The sequence below is a fragment of the Notamacropus eugenii genome, chromosome 3 (assembly GCF_028372415.1).
Source record: "Notamacropus eugenii isolate mMacEug1 chromosome 3, mMacEug1.pri_v2, whole genome shotgun sequence".
NCBI lineage: Eukaryota > Metazoa > Chordata > Mammalia > Diprotodontia > Macropodidae > Notamacropus > Notamacropus eugenii.
The window spans coordinates 108,252,798-108,279,962 of record NC_092874.1 but is presented as its reverse complement, the minus strand read 5'-3'; the positions used below and the strand labels follow the sequence as shown (position 1 = coordinate 108,279,962).

General features: G+C 36.5%; 1 protein-coding gene and 1 pseudogene across 10 annotated transcripts in view; both read right to left on the bottom strand.

Moving 5' to 3' along the window:
* The window catches only part of BRAF (B-Raf proto-oncogene, serine/threonine kinase), a 167,897-nt gene that overhangs the window by 85,701 nt on the left and 55,031 nt on the right, over positions 1-27,165 (bottom strand). For all 10 annotated transcript variants that reach the window (XR_011976817.1, XM_072652559.1, XM_072652561.1 and 7 more), the window contains exons 2-4: positions 23,846-23,947; positions 15,614-15,877; positions 447-550 (exon numbers count right to left, since the gene is read on the bottom strand). Coding sequence is in view for 9 of the 10 variants with exons in the window: in XM_072652559.1 (XP_072508660.1) it covers positions 447-550; positions 15,614-15,877; positions 23,846-23,947 (470 nt within the window). In the remaining variant the exon portion in view is untranslated. The remainder of the gene's footprint in view (positions 1-446; positions 551-15,613; positions 15,878-23,845; positions 23,948-27,165) is intronic.
* LOC140533164 (SNW domain-containing protein 1 pseudogene) lies at positions 8,903-10,694 on the bottom strand (annotated as a pseudogene).

Genomic DNA, 27,165 nt, shown 5'->3' with positions numbered 1-27,165 from the left:
GTGGCCAGCCTTCTGGCAATGAACTTCTCTGAATTTATAATCCCATATAACAAAGATTCACATTCTACAGCTGGGTCTACATTCAGAATCTTTCTAGCATGGGAGGGAGAATTTGGGAGAGCTTGTGATACAGTGGCATAGTCTTGTATAACCCAGGGTCACCTTCACACCACAATGAGGCAGTGAAGTAAGACTTTAATGGAGCAAGTTCGTAATTAAAAGAAAAGTTCTACACTTCGGATTAGTGTACTGTGAAACAGTTATAAGAAACTCAAGCTACAATTATACTTATATGATCACAGAATAAGAAAAAAATATTTTCTGGTTCAGGAAGATTTCTTTGGAGCCATTTCAGAACAAATTAGGTAATTTCTCCTAAAGTTGAGTTTATTTCTTGACAGAAACTAAATTTCACAAAGATCTACAGCCCTCTATACAAGCCATACCCATCCTGTCTTCTGTACACAGCACAGCATTCTGGGATCAGGCCTCTCATCATCAATGCCTTCTTCAGACTGTCTCGGACTGTCACGCCACATCTTGCTGGTACCTGAATTAGAAATATATGGCAAAGATCAGGTAATATTTATTTTCACATATGCAAAAAGAAATCTCTCCATTTCCACATGACAATTAAAAGAAAATATTTGTTTTTTTACAACATATATTCTATAAATTACGCTGTGCATTTTTACTTGCTTAAATTTACAATCATCAATGAAAGCTAATTTCAAGCATCAAAAATTATTGAACTAATATAAACAGTGGGATGGAAAAAAATCTGATCTGAGTATTTTATTCCTTTACAGACTTCATTAAGGAAAAAGTCCAATAATACAAGGGTTTTGCTGGTGGTGGTAAAATAGGAACAGAGAATAGGAAGAAAATACTCAAAACAAAATTATCTGTATAGCTGGACCAGAATTATGATTCAGGTGATAAGAGAGACCAGATACCAACAACAAAACACTGTGTTATAATACAAAGGATTTTTTAAAGATAAATTGTGATGTCTTTTGTTTTATGCCAAAGACATTTCCTGCACATCACTACCACAGAAATCTGTCTTATCACAAAGAAAAAGTTAAGCAAAACCAATCAACACAGCAATCATATCTGAAATCATAAGCAAAGTTCAGCAACCACAGAATTCTAAACCCTTTCCTAGCCAGAAGATGGTATATTTCAACATCTGTACACCTAGTCTTGGTCATTGCCTTTATTCTGAGTTCAGCTGTAACTTAGTGTTGTTTTCATTTACATTACCACAGTCATTCCATGTGTGTTAATCTTCTTATTCTACTTTATTTTGCATCTTCATACAAGCCTTTGTAAATTTTCCTCAATATCTCCCTGTTAATTGTTTCTTGTGGCACAATAATATGCCATTACTTTGCCATATTACAATCTATTTGGCTGTTTCCAAAGTGATAGGCAGCCACTCTGTTTCTAGCCATCCGCTATCACAAAAAGTGGTGCCATGCATGTTTTGGTACCAATGGGCTCTTTCCTTCTATCTTTGGCTTTCATGAGGTTATCTCCAGAGGCATCTATAATGAATGATTCTTTTACTATCCAAATTATATTCTATAACGATTAACTCAGTTCATGACTCTAATAACAAGACATTAGTATTCCTGACTTTCTACAGTAAACTCCATCATTTGTCATCAGCTTTGCCAATATTATTTGTATATGTTTTTGACAATTCTCCATATATCTTAAATAATAGATTTTTATAATTTACTTGCGGCAAAGCTTTTTTTTTCCTTAACCAACTGCTACCCTTTTAAGTATAGCTACAATGATTCTGTTCATTCCAACCTCTTACAATGTACATAACTGACACTCTCTATTTCTGATCACCTTTAAGAATTCTCTCCCTTGCCACGGCTATGATTATTACCTATCTCATATTCTCCTTTAATTTGCTTTATCGTGATATTTCAATTATGAGACTATTTTCTGCCAAATTATTTTCCAGTTTTCTCCAAAGATTTTGTTGAATAGGGAATCTTTCTCAAAATATTTATGTTGCTGAGTGTGCTGAACACTGGAATACAGTGGTTACTGCCCCTATGTTTTACATGTTTCTTCTGTTTCACTGTTGTACATTTTCTATTTTTTAACCAGTACCAAATAATTTGGATGACAACTGCTCTGCAATATAGTTTGAAAGGGTGGTAGGTGGTGGCAGAAATGCAAGCCTCTTGCTTTTTTTTTTTTTAAAAAAAATTTATTTCCCTTGAGAAACTAGACCTTTTGTTCATTTAAATAAATGTTACTTATTTAAATAACATTTAATTCATAAATGTTTAGTTTTATAAAATAACCCCTTGGAAGTGTGACTGGTATAATAATAAATCTGCAAGTTAAGTAAATAATTTAAATAATATAACTTTTATTACATTGACAAATATTGGCTAATTATTTCAATCTTTCCTTTAAAATATACTTTTTTTTTCCTGCACAGCTATTATTTTCTTTTGACTATTTACAAGAGATAGCCCTATAGGGGAAGCAAATAAGGACAGCTAAACAAATTAAACTGGTCACTGGCTATATCTAACAATGTATATCTTGTTCTGCACCTATAGTCTACCACACTTCTGCTGAAAGGAGGGAGCTATGTTTCACTGTTAGTTCTTTGGAGGCACAACTACGTAAAGTTCTGAGGTATTTCAACGTTTATCTTCGTATCATTATGGTCAACTTGTACCCTGTTCTCTTGGCTCTGCAATACTTTATATAAATCCTCCCAAATTTTTCTGATTTCTTCATTTGTCATTTCTCATGGCACAATAAAGATCTATTAAGACTCTAACCAGTGCAATTTCTTCTGTAATTTCCCCAAATGAGAGACAGAGTTTCTCTAGTTTCTTGCTACCACAAAAAGGGCTGCTACAAACATCTTGGAATCTATGTCGCATCTGTCTTTCACCTCCTTGAAGGTTTATGTTCAATAGTGGCACTGCTAAGTATGTACTAAATAAGTACTGCTAAGTCATAGAGTATGTAGAATTTACAGACTTTTCCTAGAGTTCTATGTAGCTTTCTGGAACTGAAGTGCATTAGTGTGGCTGCCTTTCCATAGGCCTTCTGTCCTTATCATTCTTATCTTTTTCACCTTGATCGATCTGATGGGTATGAAGCGAAACTTCAGAGTTGTTTCAATCGACGTTTCTCTTATTGTTGATGACTTGCAGCATTCTTTCATACAGATGCTGATCTGCTGTTCTGCATTTTATCTTTTGAAAACTTCCTTTTCTATCACACGATGACTTCATCTATTAGAAAATGGCTCTTGGAGATACCTCTATATATCTTAGAAATATTTATGTACTGATATTTGATATGAAGATCTTTTTTTTAAACTTAGCAGTTTCGCTTTTTATTTAGCTACATATTTTATTCAAACAGAAGCTTAATTTTACGAAATCAAAACTGTTTCTATTCTTTTTGATCACCTGTAGTTCAAGTTCTCCTAACCATTCTTATAAAAAGTGCCTCCCTCTTTTACCCTCTAATTATTTCTGATGTGAGTTTTTGTATTCAAAGTGCTCATCAGATTGTAGAAGAGAGGCAGCAAGGCAAAATGGATAAAGAACTGGTCTCAGAGCTACCATAACCTTGGTTCAAGTCCATTCCCAGAGCACTATAGACAATATGACCCTAAGCTGCTCTCATAACCTCTCAGTGCTCTAGACAACCTCCAAGACAAAAGCTGTAGTGAAGTTTCTGATGCACATTAGTATAAGTTTTCTTATCTAGGCAGGGGTCCTTTGTATCAATGAAATCACAGGTTTAGTTTCCATTCTTAGGTTACAGGACTGGAAAGGTTGTTCTAATATGTTTAATATGATCACACATATGTAGCCTATATCAGATCTGGGGCTAATATTAAGGAATTAAATTGCCTCCATATGCTCAAGACTTAAATAATTACAAAACTTTCTATGGAAATGCATACTTGGAGAAATATTCATTGTTGATGCTTTGGCTCCACCAATATAATAGAAATTATGATACTAATCTGACTTACAAATTTATTGTAAATCTATTAGGGAGTTACTTAATAGAACTAGAAAAAATAATAATTCATGTATTTAGTACTCTTGTCTCCTATGTTTGAATTTTACAGTTTCTAAGCCTTTTTGGTCTTTTTATCAAGAAACCATGAAGTCCTCTATTTCATTAAAAGTCCATTGTCCCCCTGTAGAATTACACTTAGCTTTGCTGGATAAGTTATTCTTGGCTGTAAGCCTATATCCTTTGCCTTCTGGAATATCATGCCCCAAGCTCTCCTCTCCTTTATAGTGGTGGTTGTGAAATGAAGTGTGAGCCTGATTCTGGCTACTCAGTATTTGAACTCTTTCTTTCTGGCTACTCCAGTACACGGGTTGGATCTTATACGTCAGATATTTGGAAAGATATGAATGAGAAGGCTTAGAGGAATGTACTCACACTAGTTTAAGTCCATCAAACTGTTAAATGTTATCTGGATATTCACTAATTGTTAATAATTATAGCAAATGAACGAAGATGGATAGTCTTATACCTGAATCTTTTTCTTTACTTACTCTAGCTATATGACCCAAGTCTATTTTCTTTTAAGATTCCATCAAGACCTTTTGGGGTAGAGAGGAGGGCAGTGATTATCAGAAAGTCTCTATGTATTCATGCGCTTAAAATATGGAAATTAAAATGTGTTGTAAATGAAATAGGATGGAAATGGAGTGAAGAGGGCAAAGTATTAAGAAATGCAGTTAAGCTCCCCAATACAACTCCTCCTGCCTCTGTTCATTCTGCATCAATTCATTCAAGTATTTTCAGCTTTCTCTAAAATGACCCCTTATTTATCACAATGCAATATTCCACTATATTAACACAACTATAATTTGTTCAAGCATTCCCCAACTGATGGATGACTACTTTTGTTCAAGTCTTTGCTACATGGGGTGAATTCTTCTTCAAGCAAGTGATGCTTAAGTTAGAAGAGATAATTTGAACTACTTGAAATTGAAAAGCTTTTGCACTATAAAAATTAGTGTAATTAAGATAAGAGGGGAAGAGTTTGACTGGGGAAAAAAATCTTTTTACTAAATATTTCAGATAGGGGTTTGATGCCAAAAGCCACTGCCCAGTATATGAGTGATCAAAGGAAATGAACAAACAATTCTCAAAGGATGAATTACAAACTATTAACTACCATCTTAAAAAAATTACAAACAACTAGTAAGATAAATGAAAATAAAAAGTCCTGACATTTTATCTTACATACAAATCATCAAAGATGACAAGTGATGCCAACAAGCAATGCTGGAGTACCTGTGGAAAGACAGACACACAAAAGTACTGCTGGTGAGGCGACGAGCTGGTCTGACCCTTACAGGAAACAACGATCAAGTCCATTCACTCTGACATGGAGTTCTTACTGCTAAGAATAAGCAGGATGATGCCTCCTTTCTGTGTAGATGGGGGAAACACTGCATAAAGTGTTAGCCTTTCCTGATACACTGGATGGTTTTGTTGAAATCTCTCTCTTTCTCCCCCTGCCTCCCCCCTTCCCAAATTCCATGTTATTATTATAAAGGATTCTTCTCTGGGAGAGGGAAAGGATATCCTGGGAAATGTAGGTGATTTAAAAACAAAAGACATCAATAAAAATATATTTTATAAAGTGTCATCTATGAAAGAGAACTAGATAATTTTCCCAACAAAAGGAAATTATTGAGTCTACAAAGGCCATCCTCCAAGCCAATGGAAGATGATATCTTTTAAAAGCATATGACTCCCTTTCTTATATAATATGAATGCTAAGATATAGCTACAGAGAACTTTTTTTTTTTAGCAGCTTTCTACCAGAAGTCTGGATTACTTTAACTTACATGTGTAAACAACCTTCTAGTTAAAGGCATTTTCCATGTATATAATACTTAGTATATCACAGAGAATACAAACGATATGATTCCTGACTACAAAGGAGTTTCTCTGGCAATCCCAACTACAATTTACCCATTATATTTTCAATGTCACACAATGTAGGTTCCTCATTTTCGCCTAATGCTAGTTTTAATTTAACAGAAAAGCAACAGGATAAAGTGGACAAATTGCTGAAGAAATCCTATTTCTGACAGCCCAGCTTTATAAGAAAATATCATGGCTAAGTCACTTAATTTTTCTGAGCCTCAACTAACACACTAAAAATCCTATCAACTAAAGTACAGAAAGGGAAAGATCTATGATGGTATGCAAGGAGGTTATGATATGGAGATTTATATCATCATTTCTCCTAAAATAACAGAAATAATTTTAAATCTACTAAATAAGGAATTAACATGTGTTCTACACTAAGGAAATAAAAGATCAGATAAAGCAGATTAGAAAAGGGCTCTTGGTACTGAGATAGTGTATGGATAGCTGAGGTGGGTTATCTAATTCATGATTAGTTTGTTGCACACAAAGAGTATAAGAAAATTCACTTATAAAGGAGTAGTCCTTAATTTTTTCAAGAAAAAAATTCTATATAGCAATCTACCATTTGATAAACCCAAGGACCCCAGCTTCTGGGATAAGAACTCACTGTCTGACAAAAACTGCTGGGAAAACTGGATTAATAGTGTGGTGGAAGCTGGGCATATGACCAATGCCTAACATCGTACACAAGAATAAAGTCCAAATGGGTACATGATCTAAGTATAAAGACTGATACTACAAACAAATTATTGGAGCAAGGAATAGTATATTTATCAGATTTATGGAGAATGGAAGAATTTTTGACTGAACAAGAGATAGAAAACATGAAGTGCAAAATGGATAATTTTGATTACATTAAATTGAAAAGTTTTTGCACAAATAAACCCAATGCAACCAAGATGAAGAGGGAAGCAGAAAACTGGGAAAGAATTTTTGCAACTAGTGTCTGTGATAAAGGCCTCATTTCTAAAATATATAGAGAACTGAGTCAAATTTACAAGAATGTAAGTCATTCCCCAATTGATAAATGGTCAAAGTATATGAACAGGCAGTTTTCAGAGGAAGAAATTAAAGCTGTCTATAGTCATATGAAAAAATGCTCTTAATCACTATTGATTACAGAGATGCAAATCAAACCAACTCTGGGGTACCACATCATGCCTATCAGATTGGCTAACATGACAAAACAAGAAGATGATAAATGTTGGAGAAGATGTGGGAGAGTTGGAACACTAATTCATTGTTGGTGGAGCTGTGAGCTGATCCAACCATTCTGGAGAGCAATTTGGAACTACGCCCAAAGAGCTACAAAAATGTGCATACTCTTTGACCCAGCAATATAGCTTCTAGAACTGTATCCCCAAGAGATCATAAAAACGGGAAAGGGTCCCACATGTACAAAAATATTTACAGCAACTCTCTTTGTGGTGGTCAAAAACTGGAAAGCAAGGGGATGCCCATCAACTGGGGAATGGCTAAATAAATTGTGGTATACGAATGTAATGGAATACTATTGTGCTATAAGAAATGATGAACAGGAAGAATTCAGAGAGACCTGGAAAGACTTATATGACCTGATGCTGAGTGAAAGGAGGAGAACCAGGAGAACTTTGTATGCAGCAACAACCACAGTGTGCGAGGAATTTTTCAGGTAGACTTAGTACTTCATTGCAATGCAAGGACTTAAAAAATTCCCAATGGACTCTTGAGGCAAAATGCCTTCTATATCCTGAGAAAGAACTATGGAATTTGATCGCATAATGAAGCAGACCATTTTCTTTTGTATTATGTTTTGGTTTGTTTTATGATTTCTCCCACTCATTTTAATTCTTCTATGCAACATGACTAAGGTGAAAACGTATTTAATAGGAATGTATGTGTAGAACCTATATAAAATTGTATGTCCTCTCAGGGAGGGAGTGGGGAAGGAGGGGGAGGGAGGGGAAAAAAATCTAAGATATATGGAAGTAATAAAATAATTTAATTAAAAAAATTCTATAGTCTTTAGTATTTCATGAATGCATCAAAAGGATTCAAAGAATTGGGTACTAGTTAAGAAGATCTTATATTTGAAAATCTGGATATTTTTATCAAACTAAAGCGAAGGGGCCTGGTGTTAACTTTTCTCTTTTAATGATGTCATTCTCCAATAGATGAAAGGAATCTGGAAACAACCTAATGTTACATAGTTTTAAAATAATGTTTATTACTGGTTTCTCATGTCAATTTAACATTAATTTCTGCTCTTCGACAGAAGGAATTGAAAGAATAATTCTCATATTTATTAGATTCTGATGCTAAACATCAAAGTATTTCTTTCTTGCTATACTGTCCATATAATTGTTGCTGTTTTAGTTTAAAATTTCCTGACTTCTAGCTCTCACTGAGTTATGCAGATAACAGAGAAATAATAGTAATCAAAATCATACTGATATCAACAAGACTTAATTAAGCAGAAATGAAAATGTTCATATGGAGATTCTTTTTTTTAATCTAAATGTTTTATTTAAAACAGCTGCACCACACAGAAACTGACTTTCCCATTCCAAATTAAAATAAGACACACACACACACACACACACACACACACACACACACAAAATGGGGGCAAACATTCAACAAGTGGTGGACAGCTCCATTATGTAGAGACCTCCCCCAACTACTCAGCATGGTTATGTACAAGGATAGTTCTACTATGAAATGTTAATCCCTCAAAGCTAATGTCACTAAAGATATAATAAGTCTTAATCTGGAATACTGGGGAGTATGGAGCTTCTGTCAATGCTAATGGGTGGGGAAAGATGGGCTGACTGAGAAGAGGACTGAGAATATGGCCCCCCCCTTTAAAAATAAACAGACTAGTTTAAAGTACACTTCCCTTTCCCCCAGCCCCAGTAATAAAAAGTAGTGGGATCTACAATCCCAGATTTGGTTTTCATCCTGACCATTTACATAGAATTCCTCAATGACAACTGTCATTAGAGTTAAGGATAACAGTTCATTCTCTTTGAGAGGCTACCCTACTCACTCCTTCCTCCTCTTCTTGCCTTCAGGTTCATGTTCCTTAGGGTGGCTGCTATCTGAGGGTCTTTTAGATCCTCCATGATGTTTGGCTTCTTCCATAAACTTGTCCAGACCAAAGGGAACTTCCTCAAATTGAACTGGTCTGTCTTGGCCTCTCTGTCTACGATTTGAGCCAGAGAACTCTTTATCGGGAACAAAACTGTTAGTCTTTATTTGGGCCTCTAGGTCATCACCATACATGTCTTTGTCCAGACTTTTACAGGATCTATAGATATTTTGGGCCATGTCTTTGCCACTTCTCCATGGTTGATCATAAACATTATAAATTTCATCTTCTCCACCAGCAAAACCACTGTCCATACCCTTAGTCTGGTTAAATAGTCTCTGGTCATACTGAACTTCATTGGAAGCCCGAGGATTGGGCACAGCAAGAGCAATGACTTCACTGAAATCTCAATTCTCATTTCTCTGTAGTTTTGACCTCTTTCAGGAGCTGCTCTGGAAAGATTCCTATCATGTTGTCTCTCTTTACGTCTATCATGTCTTATTTCATCTTGTTCCTGAGCCTCCCCGTCCTCTTTTTCTACATGAGTCTTGATTCCAGCTCTTCTCTCCTGAGCTTTCTGGGCCATTTCTCGAAGCTTCTCTTCATATTTTTCCTTTTCCTTTTGGGCCATCCTTCTCTCCACTTGAGCCCACATCTCCACTGCCTCACGAGCCTTTCTGTTGGTAGTGTAGAAAGATTCAGCAAGTTTGGCGAAGTTTTCATTTACGTAGACTGTCTGCAGTCCTCTCCCATCAGCAGCCAGATGTTTGTCTAATGGAATAGTAGAGCCCTTTGCATTTTTCCAGTTTGAAATACAAGGTGGAATTTTCCACTCTTGCTGCTCTTTCGTGGTCATCTTTCGGCTAGGAGAATGCATGACAAGTGCAGGAGGAGAAGGAGGTCCACGAGGAATTTTCTTATTAATTTTGAATCTTGGAGGTTCCACTGGATCTTTCTGCATTTCCACCATCTGAATAACTCTTTGCTTAGCTCCAGAATTGAAAGTTACTTCTTGCTGAGATGGTGTGTATCAAATATACTGAGCTGGAGCTAGTTTATCTGCAGCTCAGCAACCTTCTGAGATACAGATTTCTCTAGGGCTACCCGTGTCTTTTCTGTAATTTCTTTAATGGCTTCTTCATCAGGTCTTTGCAGGTCTGGGTCATCTGCATTCATAACTTCTTTGGGAACCAGGTCAGCGTACTTGCTATAAATGACCTTGTCCTTTGATGTCCCTCTTGTGCAACTGCATCATACTTAATTTTCTCTCTGCATCCACCTGAACGGCCAATGCATTGGACATTTTCTTCTTTCTTCCCATATCCAATGGGTTTTGGGCCACATGTATTTCTGGGAAGGCCCCTCCATCTCCAAAATCCTCTAACAAACGAGGTATCCAACCTTTCAGATAACCATAAGGAGGAGGTTCTCTTCTTGATGAGACCAGTGCAGTCTGCCTTGATCTCTGTGATCTTGCTCTTTTCTCAGCCTCAAGCTGGTCCTGAGACAGCTGAGTTGGAGCAGGTAAAAAGGTGGTAAGTGACATCTTCTTCCGCTGCTTCCAGCACTTGCGGCAGCTGAGCTGGGAGGGGTTTGCTAGGCTGGAGATTCTTAATCATGACAGATATCTCCCATTTGATACTTACCATATCCCTTGTCATAGCTTCTCTTTCTGTTTTCCTGTGCTTATTTTTATATGATGATACTTCATTTACTACTGACAGATTCTTACTACTTGTAAAGTACATAGCTCAGAAGTGATTAAACTCACTCCCTCCCTGTCCCCCAAATCTAACAATTTGTTAAGAGTCTTGCCAGGTAGGAAGTCAAACTTAAGAACTTTCACATTAACCATAGTATTTTCATAAAAACATCTACAGAGAACAACTTTTAAGCTCTATTAACACTATAATAACAGCGACATATGAAATTTAATCTAATTTTTGTTGCAAAATATTGTGAGCTTCTGGTACAAGAATGTTTCTCACAATTGCTTCCCTTTATATTTGTGTGATGTAAATATGAGTTTACCTAATGGAGAAATTGGTTTAAAGGCACAATCTAAAGATCTGAAAATGCTGATTGCATAGCACACCATCAAATACAATTATGGCTTCCTTCATCATTAACTCAATTTTTAATAGAATCATCTTTCGTGAGAAATTTCTTTAAGATCGCACTAGAAGCTGGAGAGTTGATGGCAATTACTTTTAAAAAATTGAATATGTAAAATCATGTTAGATTTCCTGCTGTGGACAACATTATCTTCCTACTACATCTGGTGCACAACTTGGTGTATGGATTACAAATTTATTTTTAAAAATTATATTATTTTTGGACAGTCTCATTAAAACTACACTTTTTAACTTGCTTTTTGCACTCACTTTTGACACAAATTTATGATTAAATAATTTTGAACAACTTTGATACATCTGAACTATAGGTATAACAGAACCTGTAGATCTATTCAATCATCATCATTACCACCCTGTCTTATGGTTAATCTGGTTGGGTTTAATGTCATAGTTTTCCCTGATTTTATAATAGCACATATAGCATGGCACTTAAAGCCAAGTATGGTCTCAATAATACAAAGTAGAAGTTGACTGGGAGCAAACAAAACAAAACAAAGGCATGAGACAGTGATCTAGGAGTATTTGGAGAAAGGAAAGAACTCTTAACAGCTGGACAGATCAGGGAAAACTACATAGAGGAAAATGGCACTGAGTTGATCTCTAAAGAAATGAAGAATTTGTAAGAAAGCCATGAAAAATTAGGAATACAGAACGTGTGAAGAGGAATAAATGTGAATCAAGGCTAGAAAGATATGCGGGAGTAAGACTGGATAGGACCTTAGACGCCAGGCTATGGACCTGGGGCTTTCTCATCCTCCCAGTTACAATTCTCTCCACAACTCTTTCTAGTTTTCTGGCTCCCTTTTAATGGTATTCCCTCATTATAAAGTAAGCTCTTTGAGGGGAAGAATTGCTTTTTTTCTTTTTCCGCTTGTGTTTGTATCCTAAACAGTTAGCATGGTGTCTAGAGTATGAGTACCTAACAACTGGCCTGACTAAAGACTTTGTTTTTTATCCTAGAAGCAAAAAGAAGCCACTAAAGGTTTTTGAGAAGCAGGCTGACATTATTAGACTTATGCCACGTTATTTTGGTAGCTAGACAGAGAGTAAATGGATTAAAAAAAAGGAAAAAAGGACTGGGTCAGGAAGATCAATTAAGAGACTGTGAAAGGTGCTAAAAGTCTGAAGTTGAGTGAGAATAGAGTGAGTAAAGAGGATGGATGAGCTGGAAGCTATGGAGGAACAATCTATGGGACCTGGGAACTAACTGGATACAAACTGGTGAGATAGAGGAAAAAGTCAGAGATAGCATTAAGGTTTTTAACCTGGTTTATTTCAGAAGGATGGTGGTACCAATGTCAGAAATAAGCAATTTTGGGGGAAGAATGGATTTCAGTGGAGGGAGAACAGAGAGTTTGGTTTTAGGTTTCAGGCATGCTAACTATGAGATTGCCTACCAGATATTTCAAAATATAAGTCTCATAGACATTTCAAAAATATGTCCCAAAATTAAGCTATATTGGAAGGAGATTAGGAGTGAGTGAGTGGTAGGAAAGTCAGAGTAGTGAGTACAGACTACACTTTTTAAAAGTCTGAAATGTAAAAGGAGAAAAGATATGATAACTTATGGGGAAAGCAGATTCAGTTCAAGCAAAGAGTTTTTAAAGACAGGTAGAGACCTCAGCAATTCAATTCAATTAACATTTGCTAAGCACCTATTATGTGCCAGGCACTGTGCTAAGCACTAGATTTACAAAAAGAGGTAAAAGACAGTCCTAACCCTCAAGTTCACAACCCAATGAGGGTGTGGGGAGTGGAGAGGCGACAACAGGCAAATAAATATATACAAATCAGCTATATAAAGGATAAATAGGAAATAATGAACAGAGAGAAAGCACTAGGGAAGGCTCCCTATAAGAGAGAGAATTTTAGCTGACTTAAAGGAAGCCCGGAGGAGAAAGTGAGGTTGGTGACCTTGCACAGCCCTCTTTCACTCAAAGTCAACTGCAAGTCATGTCATCATCTTGATGTCATGGTCCTTTTCACGAATGAAGGACAAACACAACAACAACAAAGGAAGCCAGGTCAGTAGTCAGAGTGGAGATAGCATTCCAGACATTGGAGATAGCTAGAGAGAATGCCTAGAACCAAGAGAGATGAAGCCTATGGACCCCATCTCAGAATACAGTTCTCAAATGTATAAAATAAAATACATTGGATTACAATGGTAACTTCTATTGAAACAGTACTCCAAAAAGTTTTTTTTTAAAGTAAATAAATGAACTCTAGTTTAAGAATTCCTGGGTTAGAAGCTGAAGAAGGCAGATTTTGATTCTAGTTAAAGAAATACTTCCTAATAATAAAATATCCAAAAAGGTGAATTAGACTACTTCAAGAAATAATAGAGATCTTTAAAAAAAAAAAAAAAAAGGGTAAACGACTATTTTGGGGGGATGAAGTTAGTAGAGAGGATTCAGATAAAGACTGAACGAGAGTAACTGAGGTCTCTTTCAACTCAGATTCCGTGATTCTTGTTCATGCTTTTCCATAAATCCTTGACAAAAGATCTGCTCACCAACAATGGCCTTAGCTTTTCAGGGTTGCTTACTCTGTGTTCCCTCTGCAAATACTATGTATTTCCATTTGTAAAAATGTCCTTGGCCTCTTAAAGACTTAGAGCTTTTTTTTGTCTCAAGGCTCCCCCAATCTATCTTCCCAAGGCCTACAATTAAAAATGATTTTTCAGTGTTCAAATTTCTCATTGCACATGGTTTCAACCCTCATATTACCACAATCTACCGTGCATTACAGTTATTTGAGTATACATTATTTCCTTCATCATCTTTAGATTCTAAGGTTCCAGAGGGATGTGTCTATGTCTTAATTTATCTTTGGATCACTATCACTTTGCCTAGTACTATATATATTTTTAATTCCAATGACATTTCTTTTTTTTAAATTCAACTTTATTTTATTTTCAATTCCAAATTCATTTCCTCCCACTTCCCCCCATCCACTGAGAAGGCAAGAAAAACAAAACCTGTTACAAATATATATAGTTAAATAAAACAAATTCCCACATTAGCTATGTCCAAAAAAACAGAACGGAAGGGGAAAAAAAGAAAAGATGTTTCAGTTAGCATTCTGAGTCCATAAGTTATCTATGTGGAAGTAGACAGCACCTTTTATCATGAGTCGTTTGGAATTAAGGTTGGTTATTATGTTGATCAGAATTCCTAAGTCTTTCAAAGTTGTTTGTCTTTACAATATTATGATTGTATAAAACATTCTCTTGGTTTTGCTCCCTTCATTTTGCATAAGTTCATACAAGTCCTCCCTGGTTTTCCTAAATCCCCTTCATCATTTCTTACAGCATGATAGTACTCCATCACCTTCATATACCATAATTTGTTGTCATTCCCCTATATCAAACTTTCCAAATTAAACTATAGATATATATGTATATACAGTTCATATATGTAAATATACAAGCTATATAAAATATATTTATAAATATACATAATAAATATATAATATTATACATTATATTATATAATAGATTAAAGACATAGACATATATTAAAGATATAAAGATATAAAAATCAACTCAATTATAAATATATATTTATTCAATTCAGTATATATAACATAGACTATGACATAATATATATATGTGCATATTACATATATAAATAAATGCTTTATGTAGAGTTTGGCTTTAGGCTGAGTTGTAAAAAGGAAGTATCAAATAAAAGGTTTTGATGATATCACCTTTAATATAATTAGCTCAACAGTCTCAGGTCATCAGAGGTAACGCTGAAGATGACAACACACATTTTTAAGAAATGTTGCACTTAAGAGTCAAAGAATTAAATTCATATTACCACTAGACAGCATGAGGGGCAGCTAGGTGGTGCAGTGGATACAGCACCAGTGCAGGAGTCAGGGATCTGAGTTCAAATCTCACCTCAAGACACTTGACACTCACCAGCTGTGTGACCTTGGGCAACTCACTTAACCCCAACTGCCTCATCCTGAGTCATTTCCAGTCATGCTGATGAATATTTGGTCACCGGATTCAGATGGCTCAGGAGGAGAAGTGAGGCTGGTGACCTGCACGGCCCTCCTTCCCTCAAAACAAAGTCAAGTGCAAGTCATGTCATCATTTCTTTGATGGCGTGGTCTCCTTCGGCAACGAAGGATGAACACACACAAAATAGTATGTTCTTTTCGCAAGTGATCATATTGGTTCAAATATGGATCATAACCATACTTAAAATGAATTTTTTAAAAGAAAAAATAGAGGTATGAATTGAAAATAACACTGATTATTAGGTTGCATTTAGGTTTCATACAAGACAGGTTTGGGGAAAATACACAGTTTATATTCAGACTAATACAGAATAATATTTTATAATTTCTACATCTGCTCTATCTAAAAAGTACTAAGAAGACAGAGCAGGCAAGATGAAGACATATAAGGTTTACTTACTACAGTCCTCTGTTTGTTGGGCAGGAAGACTCTAACAATTGGTTTTTGTGGTGACTTAGGATTGCTTCTTGACACATCTGAGGGATTCTGAAAAACTGCAAGAGATGAAGGTGCCACTGAAAGGCTAGAAGAGGAAGAAGATGTAACTGTGTCTGTTGAAGCTGAGCTAGAAACAGAAAAATCAGTTCCATTCCCCATGGACTCCAATAATTGTTGTTCCCGTTGTTGAAGTGCATCTAGCTTGCTGGTGTACTCTTCATAGGCCTACAAAGAAAAAACAGAATTAAATATTTAATCTTGAGTTTGCACTGGTTGTTCAAAAGAGGTCTCAAATCTAAGGTTCTGATCACATCACTTTTACTGGAATTAGGTCCGTAAGATTAGGCCAGTAAATATAATGAAAAGTTATCAGAGTAATCCTTAGTATTTAAAAATTTAGAAAGTAAGTTCAAGATATATTTTTTACTTTAAATCAATAAACATTGTTACATACACACTCAAGTATGGTTAGTGTTTTAGTTTTTTTAACCAAATAAAAGAGAAAAGAAAAAGTGCATTCTCTGGAAATATCCCAAGTTATCATAAATCTCATAGAACTGATCTGCTCCTCCTATTTAATCCTGAGTCCAACTCAATGGCCATTTGTACAATCTATCCAAGATTTATATACATATTATCTCTGTAGTTTGTCTATCTATTCAGTTAGGCTAATAGGCACTCTTCATCAACTCAGTTTTTCCAGTTTGGATGGTAAGGTCAACTGAAACAATTATTTTCAAAAACACCCATGCATGATCTATTAACTGCTAAAGTTGATAGCTTCTTTTCAGTCCTAATCTTTCTTGACCAGTTTACCACATTTGACATTACTGAACACCCCTTTCCTCTTGGACACTCTCTTTTTTTTTCTTGTATTATTATTTTTTTTAAATTCATTTATTTGTTTTCAATAATCACTTCCATAAGTTTTAAATTTTTTCCCTCTCCCTCCCCAAGATAGCATGCAATCTTATATGGATTCTACACATACATTCTTATTAAACATATTTTCACATTAGTCACACTGCACAGAAGAATTAAAATGAAGAGGATAAACCATGAGAAAAAACAAAACAAAACATAACAAAAGAGAAAACAGTCTGCTTCATTCTGCCTTCGGACTCCATAGCTCTTTCTCTGGATGTGGAGGACACTTTGCGTCAAGAGTCCTTTGGAAATGTTTAAGGTTCTGCATTGCTGTGAATGGCCAAGTCTATCAGAAACAGTCCTCACACACTGTGGCTGCTACTATGTATAATGTTCTCCTGGTTCTGTTCACTTCATTCAGCATTGGTTCATATAAGTCTTTCCAGGTTTTTCTGAAGTCTTCCTGTTCGTCATTTCTTATAGCACAATAGTATTCCTTTACATTCATATACCACAACTTGTTCAGTCATTCCCCAACTGATGGGCATTCCCTCAATTTCCAGTTCTTGGTCACCACAAAAAGAGCTGCTATAAATATCCTTGTACATGTGGGTCCTTTTACCATTTTTATGATCTCTTTGGAATACAGTCCTAGAAGAGACATTGCTGGGTTAAAGGGTACGCACATTTTTGTAGCCCTTTAGGCATAGTTTCAAATTGCTTTCCAGAATGGTTAGATCACCTCACAGCTCCACCAACAATGAATCAGTGTTTCAACTTTCCCACATCTTCTCCAACATTTATCATTTTCCTGTTTGTCATGTTAGCTAATCTGATAGGTGTGATGTGTGGTCACTCTCTTCTTGCTGAATTTTCTTGATACTGCTATTTGCTGGTCATCTTCCCATCTACTTCTCCACTCGGTTCCTTTTCCTGGCTCATTCAGTCACATTATTTCTTTCTATGTGTGGGTGTACACAGGGCTCTATGCTAGGTCCTATATATACCCCTTTTCTGAATTTTCTTGGGTTCAACTATCATCAACAGTTTGTCAGACATTTCCATGTAGATATCCTATAGATATTAAATATGTCTTAAAAATTCCTCAGCAGCTATGCTCCTCACCCCCATCCCTCTTCTGAACTTCCTTTCTTATTCTGTGGACTGTTGAGGGCCAGGGTGGAGTGCAGTTGACAAGATCAGGAAAGACCTTCGGGGAAACTATTCTTTGAGACTGTGCTCATTATCATCCAGAATGGCTCTCCAAGCCCCCCAGATGTTGCTGTCTCCTTGAGACAAACATGAGAATTACAGAAAACAAGGGATATGTAAAATAGATGTCCTCTAGGCTAACAGTCTTTAAAGACAATAAGACTGGCCAAATCACTGGGACTGGAGATGAGCAGAATGTCACGTAGGCTTGCAGTTTCTGTCTATAAATACCCTAACCCTCTGATCAATAAATGGAATTGGTCTATCTTTTCCCGCCTCCCGTGTCTCTTTCTTCTTCACCACATCACCGAGACGTGTAGAGACGCGGGCCATCTGCTACAGTGTACCTCACTATCCTTTCCACTCAATTAAGTTTACAGAAGTCTTGCTAAACTCCTCACTCTCCTCCACCTTCCATATCTAATCAGTTGACATGTTTTGCTGATTCTACTTCCAAATCTTTCTATTTAAATAGATACCCTCATTCTAACCTCTAATATGGACCCTCTTCGTTACCACTATCCAGGATTATTACAACAATCTCCCTACTTTCAGTCTCTTCCCTCTCCAATCTATACTCCATGCACCAGGAGAGAATAGCTGCCAAAATCACATATTCCTAAAATACAGGTTTGACCATGTCACTCCTAATGTATTTGTGTTTACTAGCTCACTGAAGGCAGGGACTACTTTGCCTTTTTTCCCTTAGTGCCTAGCATAGGCAACATAGGATCTTATTGACATGAATGATCTCTCTAGAAGTCCCAATCACAACTCATCTAAGCTTGCCTAGTCTGTGTAACATACGTCCATGACCTCCTTTCATTTCTACAGAGGTTATCTAGCCCAATGTGGTAGGGGCTTTTTTTTCTCTAAGTATCATTAAATTCTATTGAAATATAAAGGTTATTCCTCCTCATCAGCACAGGACCATGTTACCTTCTTTTTTTTAATCATAGATTTCTTTAATGACATGCCTTATCTATTTCTTCTTCATTGTTACCCAGATTTCCAGCCTCAGAGACTCAACTCTTCACTCTTCCTCACTCTCTCATATCCAATCAATTCTAAGTCTTCCTAATTCTAGGCCACATCTCTTTCAATCTCTCTCTCCCTACTTAAACCTTATCATCTCTCTCTGGAACACTACTCTTCTGTCTTCCCATTTCCAGGATCTTCCCTCTGCAATTCATCCTCCACAGAGTTGCCAAAGTGCATCCTAAAACATAGATATGACTGTAAAAGACACCAATGCCTTTATAATAAAATACAAATTATCGCTCTTCAACTTTTAAAGTCCTTTGCAATCTGGCTCCAGCCTGCTTTTTCAGATTGATTACACCTTATTGCCCTTCAAGCACTCTACACTCCTGCCAAATTCCAAGTTCAAACTTGTTCAATGTACACGATATTCTGTTTCTTGTCTCTGCATCTGCATATAAGTCATTACCAATATCTGTACTGGACTTTTTCCTTACCTCCACCATCTAACATCTCTAGCTTTCATCACAGTTCAACTCAAATATCATTTCCATATGAAACGTGGAGGCATGGACCTGAGACCATTTTGAATTGCCAGGAAGCTAGTATCTACCCCAAAAGTTCTTATTAATTACAATGTGCATATGTATGTAAATATATATGCACAATGTATGTAAATATACACATGTACACACATGCATATATACACATATATATGAATAAAATTTAGTTTTCTGGGTACATTTGTTTCTGGCTTACAGAATATAAATTCCTGAAGGGCAAAGACTGTCCCAACTCCTCCACTTTCACCCCTACCTCTCTGCCCTCCCATTCTCAGCACTGTAGCACAGTGTTTGGCACATTTTAAGTACTTATCAATGCTTTTTAATAGTCTATTATTATCTGTTACACACTGCTCACACTCACCATGCATCTCTTCATTGTATTCTAAGTACTCTTTTCTGACTCGATAGCATTGTGTTCCACAACATAAACCCATATAACAATTCTAGATGAATATTGTTATTAAAAAGATGGGGCTTTTTTTTTTTAGGGAGAAAAGTGGGTCACTGAAGAAGCTTGGCAGTTTCTCTAAAACTATTCAGCCTACTTACCTCCTCCTATTTAATCTTGGGTCCAACCCATTATCCATTTGCACTAACTTTTTAAGATAACAAATAACAATGTCTGATCTTGACACAGTTATAGTTTATTTGGCAGTTATACCATGTAAATATGTTGTAGTTTAGATAACAGGTATTCTTCATCCACTTGGTTTTTCCTGTGTTGATGATTAAGTCAAATTATTTTGAGCGTTTATGGGTCTCATTCAGCAAACTTTACTAGAGCTTGATACAATCATCACTGTGTCATCTATTAACAAAAACATAAGGAATATCATCTACAGGGAAATCCACTCCAACCTGAACTCATTTGAATTTGTCCATAATAATAGCAAATATCTTGAGTAATCATATTAAGTCTCCCTGTTTAATGTCACATCTTATAGTAATGAACAGATGGTTATTCTTTATTGTTAATTTAAGGAATTTTGCATAAATGGAATGTAAATTTGCATTGCAGCTTGTCTGGGCTTAATGATAAATTGAAATTAGGTCTATCAATTCTATCCTTCTTATCTTCCTCATTCATCTTAGTCATTTTTGTTCTGTGCTTTCTAATTTAAAGTTCTTTCTCTTTGGCAAAGATGTGAGAAACAAAATAAGATTTCAAAAGCTTTGCCTTCTCTGATATACATTATCATCATACCACTCATCCTGACCATGGTACTACACACCCACCTCCCTCTTATTTCTATATGCCTTCACATGATTATATCTGTTAATGGGCAGGGTGGTGTAGTGGAAAGAATGTAGAGCTTTAAATCCTTAGGGACCTGGGTATAAATCTCATCTCTGACATTTATTGTAGTGGTTATTGTTGTGTTCTATTCTTTATTAGTCCTTTTGGGGTTTTCTTGGTAAAGATACTGCAGTGGTTTGCCATTCCTTCTCCAGCTCATTTTACAGATGAGAAAACCTAGACAAACAGTGTTAAGCAACTTGTCCAGGGTCACACAGTTAGTAACTGCCTGAGGCCAGATTTGAACTCAGGTCTTCCTGGCTCCTGGCCCAGCATCCCATCTGCGGTACCAACTATCTGACCATCACTAGCTGGGTGACCATGGACAAATCACAACCTCCCTGAGTCTCCAATTTCTTATCTATGAAATGGGGATAGCACCTGTAACATCTATTTCACAGGACTATTATAGCAATCAAATGTGAGCATGTCTAGGAAATGCTCTCTAAATTTTAAACTTCTCGAAATTAACTGTTACTTTTACACACAGTACCTGCAGCATAGTAGATACACAATCAATGCTTACTGCCTGATTACTAATCGTTATCTATTGTGTTATTTAGAACACAGCGTACTCTTCCAGAGCCCCATGTATTGATGGATTCCATTCCACCAGGGCTCAGAGACACTAATGAAGACAAGCTGGCTATGATCTTAAGCCACATTGATTTCAGTGGCAAGTCTGAGGTAAACATTTAGATAGTACCTTCATGTCAATTAACAGCAGGATATCTATCATTCACTAATGGCCACAGAATAAACTGTTCTGTAGCAACTCTATGCTATACTTTAGAAAGGTTATAAGAATGATTTGAGTGAAGGTTTCTTCCAACAAATGTTCTCTCATTTGGGAATTTAATCTATTTTGTCACTCCATTCATTAATATATAAAGTATTCTAAGCAATACTGTATGATTTTGTCACTTTTCATTATATCCTTGTAGAGTTCTGCAATTTACCCAACTTCTTGCAGAAAAAGTCTGGTCAACTAAATGAAGCTCATTTTGAGGAGGGGAAAGAGGAATATGGTAGCAGGAGATGACTGAAGTAGCAGGAGGATGGACATAAGCAGGGAGTTGATATAAAGGGAAAGAAACTGGGTATATAGACTGTGGGGAAGGGGAAGGAAGATAAGGGGAAAGGAAAGCAGAAGAAAAGATGAACAAAGAAAAAAGGAAGAGAGAAAGAAAAAGAAGGGAGGAGAGAGAAAGAGGGGGTAAGAAGTTTGAGGAAAGGGAGATAGAGAAGATGGTACCATGAGGGAAAAAAAGGTATAGAAAGAAATGTGAAAGAAAAAAAAAGTGAGGAGGAGAGATAGGAAAGTAATGGAAATGAAGGGAATGAATAGGGGAAAGAAGGAAAAAAGTAGGAAGAACTAGAAGAGAAAGAGAAGGAAGGAAAGGTAAGAAGTAAAGAGGAAAGGATTGGGACAACAGAGGGTAAAGGAAGGAAAAAGAATGGAGGAGAAAAGGTAACAAGGGGTAGAAAAAGGATCATTCCTATACTAAGTAAACATCTCGTATGTTCTTGTTTCTAAATGTAAAAGTTCTTTTTTAAATAAATATTTTTCACTTCTAGAATATGTTTCAATTCTGAAATTTTTTCCTGTTTCTATGAAGAGTGGCACCATAATACAGTGACTACAGAGCTGATCTTGAAGTCAGAAAAGATTAAAGTTCAAGTACCTCTGATACAGACTAGCTCTGTGACCAGGGGCAAGACACCTAACCTTTCAATGCCCCAAATGACTATTTAATTCAAACAAAAATTTATTAAACCCTTATGTACAAGACTAATATTATAAATTATAAATGAATCATCAATATGTATCAGTATAAGGTTTTCTAACACTGAGTTTCCTTTATTCATTAAATCTCTGGTTTAGATTTTTCCCCCTCCTGCCTCTTATACAAAAATAATAACTGACTTAGCTATTCATTCATTTTTGGGCAGCTAAGTGGTACAGTGGATAGACTGCTAGGACTAGAATCAGGAAGATCTGAGTTCAAATGTGACCTTAGAAACTTATTAGCTGTGTGATCTTAGGCAAATAATCCTGTTTGACTCAGTTTCCTCATCTGTAAAATGAGCTGGAGAAGGAAATGGCAAGCCACTCCAGTATCTTTGCCAAGAAAAGCTCAAATGGGGTCATGAAGAATCAGATATGGTGCAAAAACAACTGAACTACAACAAATTTGTCAATTTACTATATAAACCTCAACATATTTTTGATTTTCAAAATTTGCCTTGTTTTTGTAATGGTCTACCTTAAGGCTCCCTATGTAAGGCCTGCATTTAGCTTTTTTTTTTTAATTTGTAATTTTTTCCTCAACAAAAGTCAATCAAACAAATCTTCTGGGACTAAAGTGAAAGCATACACATTAAGAAATTTTTATAAATGGCTTAGAGTTAACTAATATCAGAAAAGTGTTTTTCTTCTTTTTAAATCTTCGTTACAAAGGCAGGTTTGGAGGTGGTAAAAGACATACTCAGAAATGGATGGGATGGGAAAACAAAAGTATCAATAACAAGTGGCATTAATAAAAAAACAGCAACAATTTAAGTTAACTGTTTATTTTCTCATTGGCCCCTTTGAGACTACTTCAAATAGGACAGCCACAACAGAGAAAACCATGTTTGGGATTATAATCTGATTGCCACGAAAATACAATTTGTGCTTCTGCCAAGTATTAGTTTACTGACCCCTGGGCGGATTCTGTGATTCTTGTTCATGTTTCTCCACAAATCCTTGACAAAAGATCTGCTCATCAACAACTACATGCTAGGATTGGGTTTCAGCTCTTCAGGGATGCTTACTATGTGTTCCCTAAAATGAATTGTTATTTCCATCTGCAAAAAATGTCCTTGGCCCCTTAAAGATTTAGAGACTTCTTTCTTCTCTCAAGATTCCCCCAACCCCCAAATCTATAATCTTACTTTTTCCCAGGGCTCCTTTCTCAAGTCTATGAACTTGAACAGCCTTCGTCTTAGAGTTATTACTTACTATCTTTAGCATTATACTACTTAATTCTAGTTATAAACTATATATCAAGAATTCTGAAATTTCACAGCTGGGGTTTTTCCTTGAGAAGAAAAGTTATACACCAAACTTTTTTCTCAGACTAATAGGGTTAATTTGCTGACTCCTGAAATACTCTTTTTAAAATGAGCTCTTCAATTGAATAGCATCTTAAGTTTCTTTAACTTATTTTAAAAATAAATTATTTTCTCCTCATGACTCCCCCAAATATCTGATATTCAACACCTTACCTCCAGATAGATTGATGGTGGATTATGTTCTCCTCCAAATTTGTCCAATAGGGCCTCTATGTGTTCTTGTGTCAATTTAATCATTTGCTTGATATTCCACACCTAAAAACATACAAAATTCCTTTAGGATTTGAACTATTTAATCACTTAATAATGAAAAAAATTTTAACTTCTTAAATTACAAAATAGTAATTAGTTCCCAATTAATAACCCATCATTGCTGCAATCTCTAATTTGTTACCTGTATTGGATTGAGATATAGGTTTAAAATAATTAACTGAGAACAAGTCTAGATCCATTATCATACACATATGCTTAAGAAGAGAGAAAATTTAAAATTATGTTGAATAAAACAGAAAGAATCCCTTAAATGAGGGAAGAAAAGGAAGGAGAAGCTAGGAGAAAAAGATGGGGTGATATAGGAGGAGCAAAGCTTGTATGGAACAGGGTCACAGACAGAATGGTTTGAGAATTCAATGTACATCCACAATCCATCACATTCTTATTTTTATTGAGCTATGGGGCCCTAAAAATGGTTATGGGCAGGCAGTAACGGTTTGGAGGCTAATACAGAAAATCCCTGCTTTTTACTCACTGATTTATTAGTCTGGAATGCATTAGAGAGGGTACCAGGAGTTTACCAGAAGCTTCAGAAAACTGCTTAGAAATATATCTGTCCTAAACCAGTTAATAAGATCATCCTGAAATCCAACCTTTTAGAAACATTAAGCTTATCAGTAACTCCCAAGTTAGTAGCAAGTGGTATAATTGTGCATTCGTCCTTCCTTGCCAAAGAAGATCATGCCATCAGAGAAATGATGACATGACTTGCACCTGACTTTCTTTTGAGTGAGGGAGGGCCATGCAGGTCACCAGCCTCACTTCTCCTCCAGAGCCATCTGAATCCAGTGACTTTCATTCATCAGAATGACTGGAGATGACCCAGGATGAGGCAATTGGGGTTAAGTGACTTGCCCAAGGTCACACAGCTAGTGAGTATCAAGTGTCTGAGGTGAGATTTGAACTCAGGTCCTCCTGACTCCTGTACTGGTGCTCTATCCACTGCACCTCCTAGAAAGAAACAGGGATGGCTTAAGTGTAAGGGAGTTTTGATAAGGAAATGAGGTTGTGTAACATAAGACATTTTCATAGAAGGCATGTATTACTGTGATGTTAGTCAAGGACATAGAGAACTGTATCAAAGCCTTAGGTGTCTGAGAGATGGAAGATGGAAGAGATGGATGGGATCAAGGAAGAATCTGCCTTTAAAAAAGCCACCAACAGGCTCCTGTAAAACACCCATCCTGGAGCCTAGTGCAAATTTCATGAACTGAATATCTTCTGCTCACATCTTACCTCCTACCATCTTAGGATAAAGCTGATCATCTGAAAGATGTAAGTTTAGTCCTGGAACTCAGTGATTCAGACGCTAGATCTGAATTCTATACTAACTAATGATCCCATGGTAAAGCAAAGAGGAGCAATCAATAAGCATTTTTAAAGATTCTATTAAATAAAGACAGTCCTTTCCTTCCAAGAGAGTAAAATTTACTAAGAAGATATATGTTTAAAGGTAAATAAATACAGGATATATGTGAAATAATGGGAAAGTAGAAAAGACTTGGGGAAAAGATCTGCGGTACAACCATGCAAAGATGAGAGGGCATGGATTGTGATCCTTCAAAGAGCAAAAAGGATTGCTCAGACTGGTAGAAAGAGAATCACAAAACCCAGGGAGGAGAGAATATCCAGGAGAAGACAATAGTTAACTCATAGTGTCGTACGCTCGAAGGTAACCAACTCCCATCTCCCAACTCCATTCCTTTTTCCTTCATTAAACACATATCTAATAAATGCTTATTATGAGCTTATTATTGCTCATAATTGTGTCAGAAACTGGGAATGTTAAGACAAAATAAACCCTTATAATTTAGAATCAATGGCTGATAGGGAAAAATACCTGGCCCATCTACCTACATCCGTCCTCCCATCCTACAGAATCATTTAACCTACCTCAGAGTTAGCAAAGATTTAATACACTCCCTAGCTAACCCCACAAATGAAGAATCCCCTTTGCATTTGTACACATGGTCATCCAGACTGCTTAAATATTAAGATTTAATCGTTGGATTGTGAGCTTGAAGGCTGAGACTGTATTTTGTATCCCTAGTGCTTATCACAGTGCCTGACATAAAGTAAGTGCTTAATAAATGTTTTATTAACTGGCTGAAATATACACATGGCAGACAAACTGCCTTAGCTAAAAGCAACAAAGAGCAGGAAACAAGTGCCGGAAGAGTCAAACCGCAATCACCACCTCCCCTCAGACCTCAATGAAAATATCCCAGGACCCTGAACCCAAGAACCTTGGGAACAGCAGTGATTTCCAAACCACCAGACCTGTCTCTAGTCCAATTCCAAAAGTCATAAATGGGGACAGAAATCATTGAGGACAAGGGTCCACCTTCTCAAAACTACTAATAATAATAACTGATGACCAATTGCCACTGACAGGCAAGTAAACACAAGAGCCCTGGGAGTAGCAAAACCCCAAACCACCATCTTCGTCTCCACAGCAATCATTTGGGGAAGCAATTCCTCTGGAGAAGGGGTCAGCCACCCCCATCAACTGCTAACTAACTGCCACTCCCACAGGACAGAAAGGCCAGCCTAGCTGATATAGCAAGGTATCCTGAGAGACAAGAGGTAGGATGTGCAAGGGAAATCAAACCACTGCTACTACCCCGACCATATCTCTCCTCAGAGCCCTTCAGAGAAAACCCAGAACCCTGAATCCCAGAATCTTTGGAACAACAATACTTCTAGCCCAATGCTTGCAGTTATAATCCTGGAAAGCAATCTCTGTAGAGATGTATATAGCTTGGCAACTGCCCCTAAAGGTGTTACAAGAATAGCTGCAATTCCGAGTTACTGAAAAGCAAGAAGTTCTTGTCACCGAAGTCCGTAGCACTGTCAAATAGTTAAACATCATAAATGAACATGGTTTTATCAGTGGAAATAACAATAAAGAAGAGGTATTACCATCTGCTTTGCTGCTGTACTCTAAGGGTCACAGGACCCTTTCATCTAACTTGCAGATAAAATCTTTCACATGTGTTAATTCCCCCACTTTAACGGGAGCTTCTTGAGAGCAAAGACTCTTGCTTTTCAATCTGGATCCTCAGAGCTTATCACAATGCCTGAACATATTAAGCATACTTATTCATTCATTCATAAATTCCAGAGGGAAAGCCACTACCTATCAAAAAGCCCAGAGCAACCCAAAGATCTAAGCTTATGGGTTAAGAACTCACCATTTG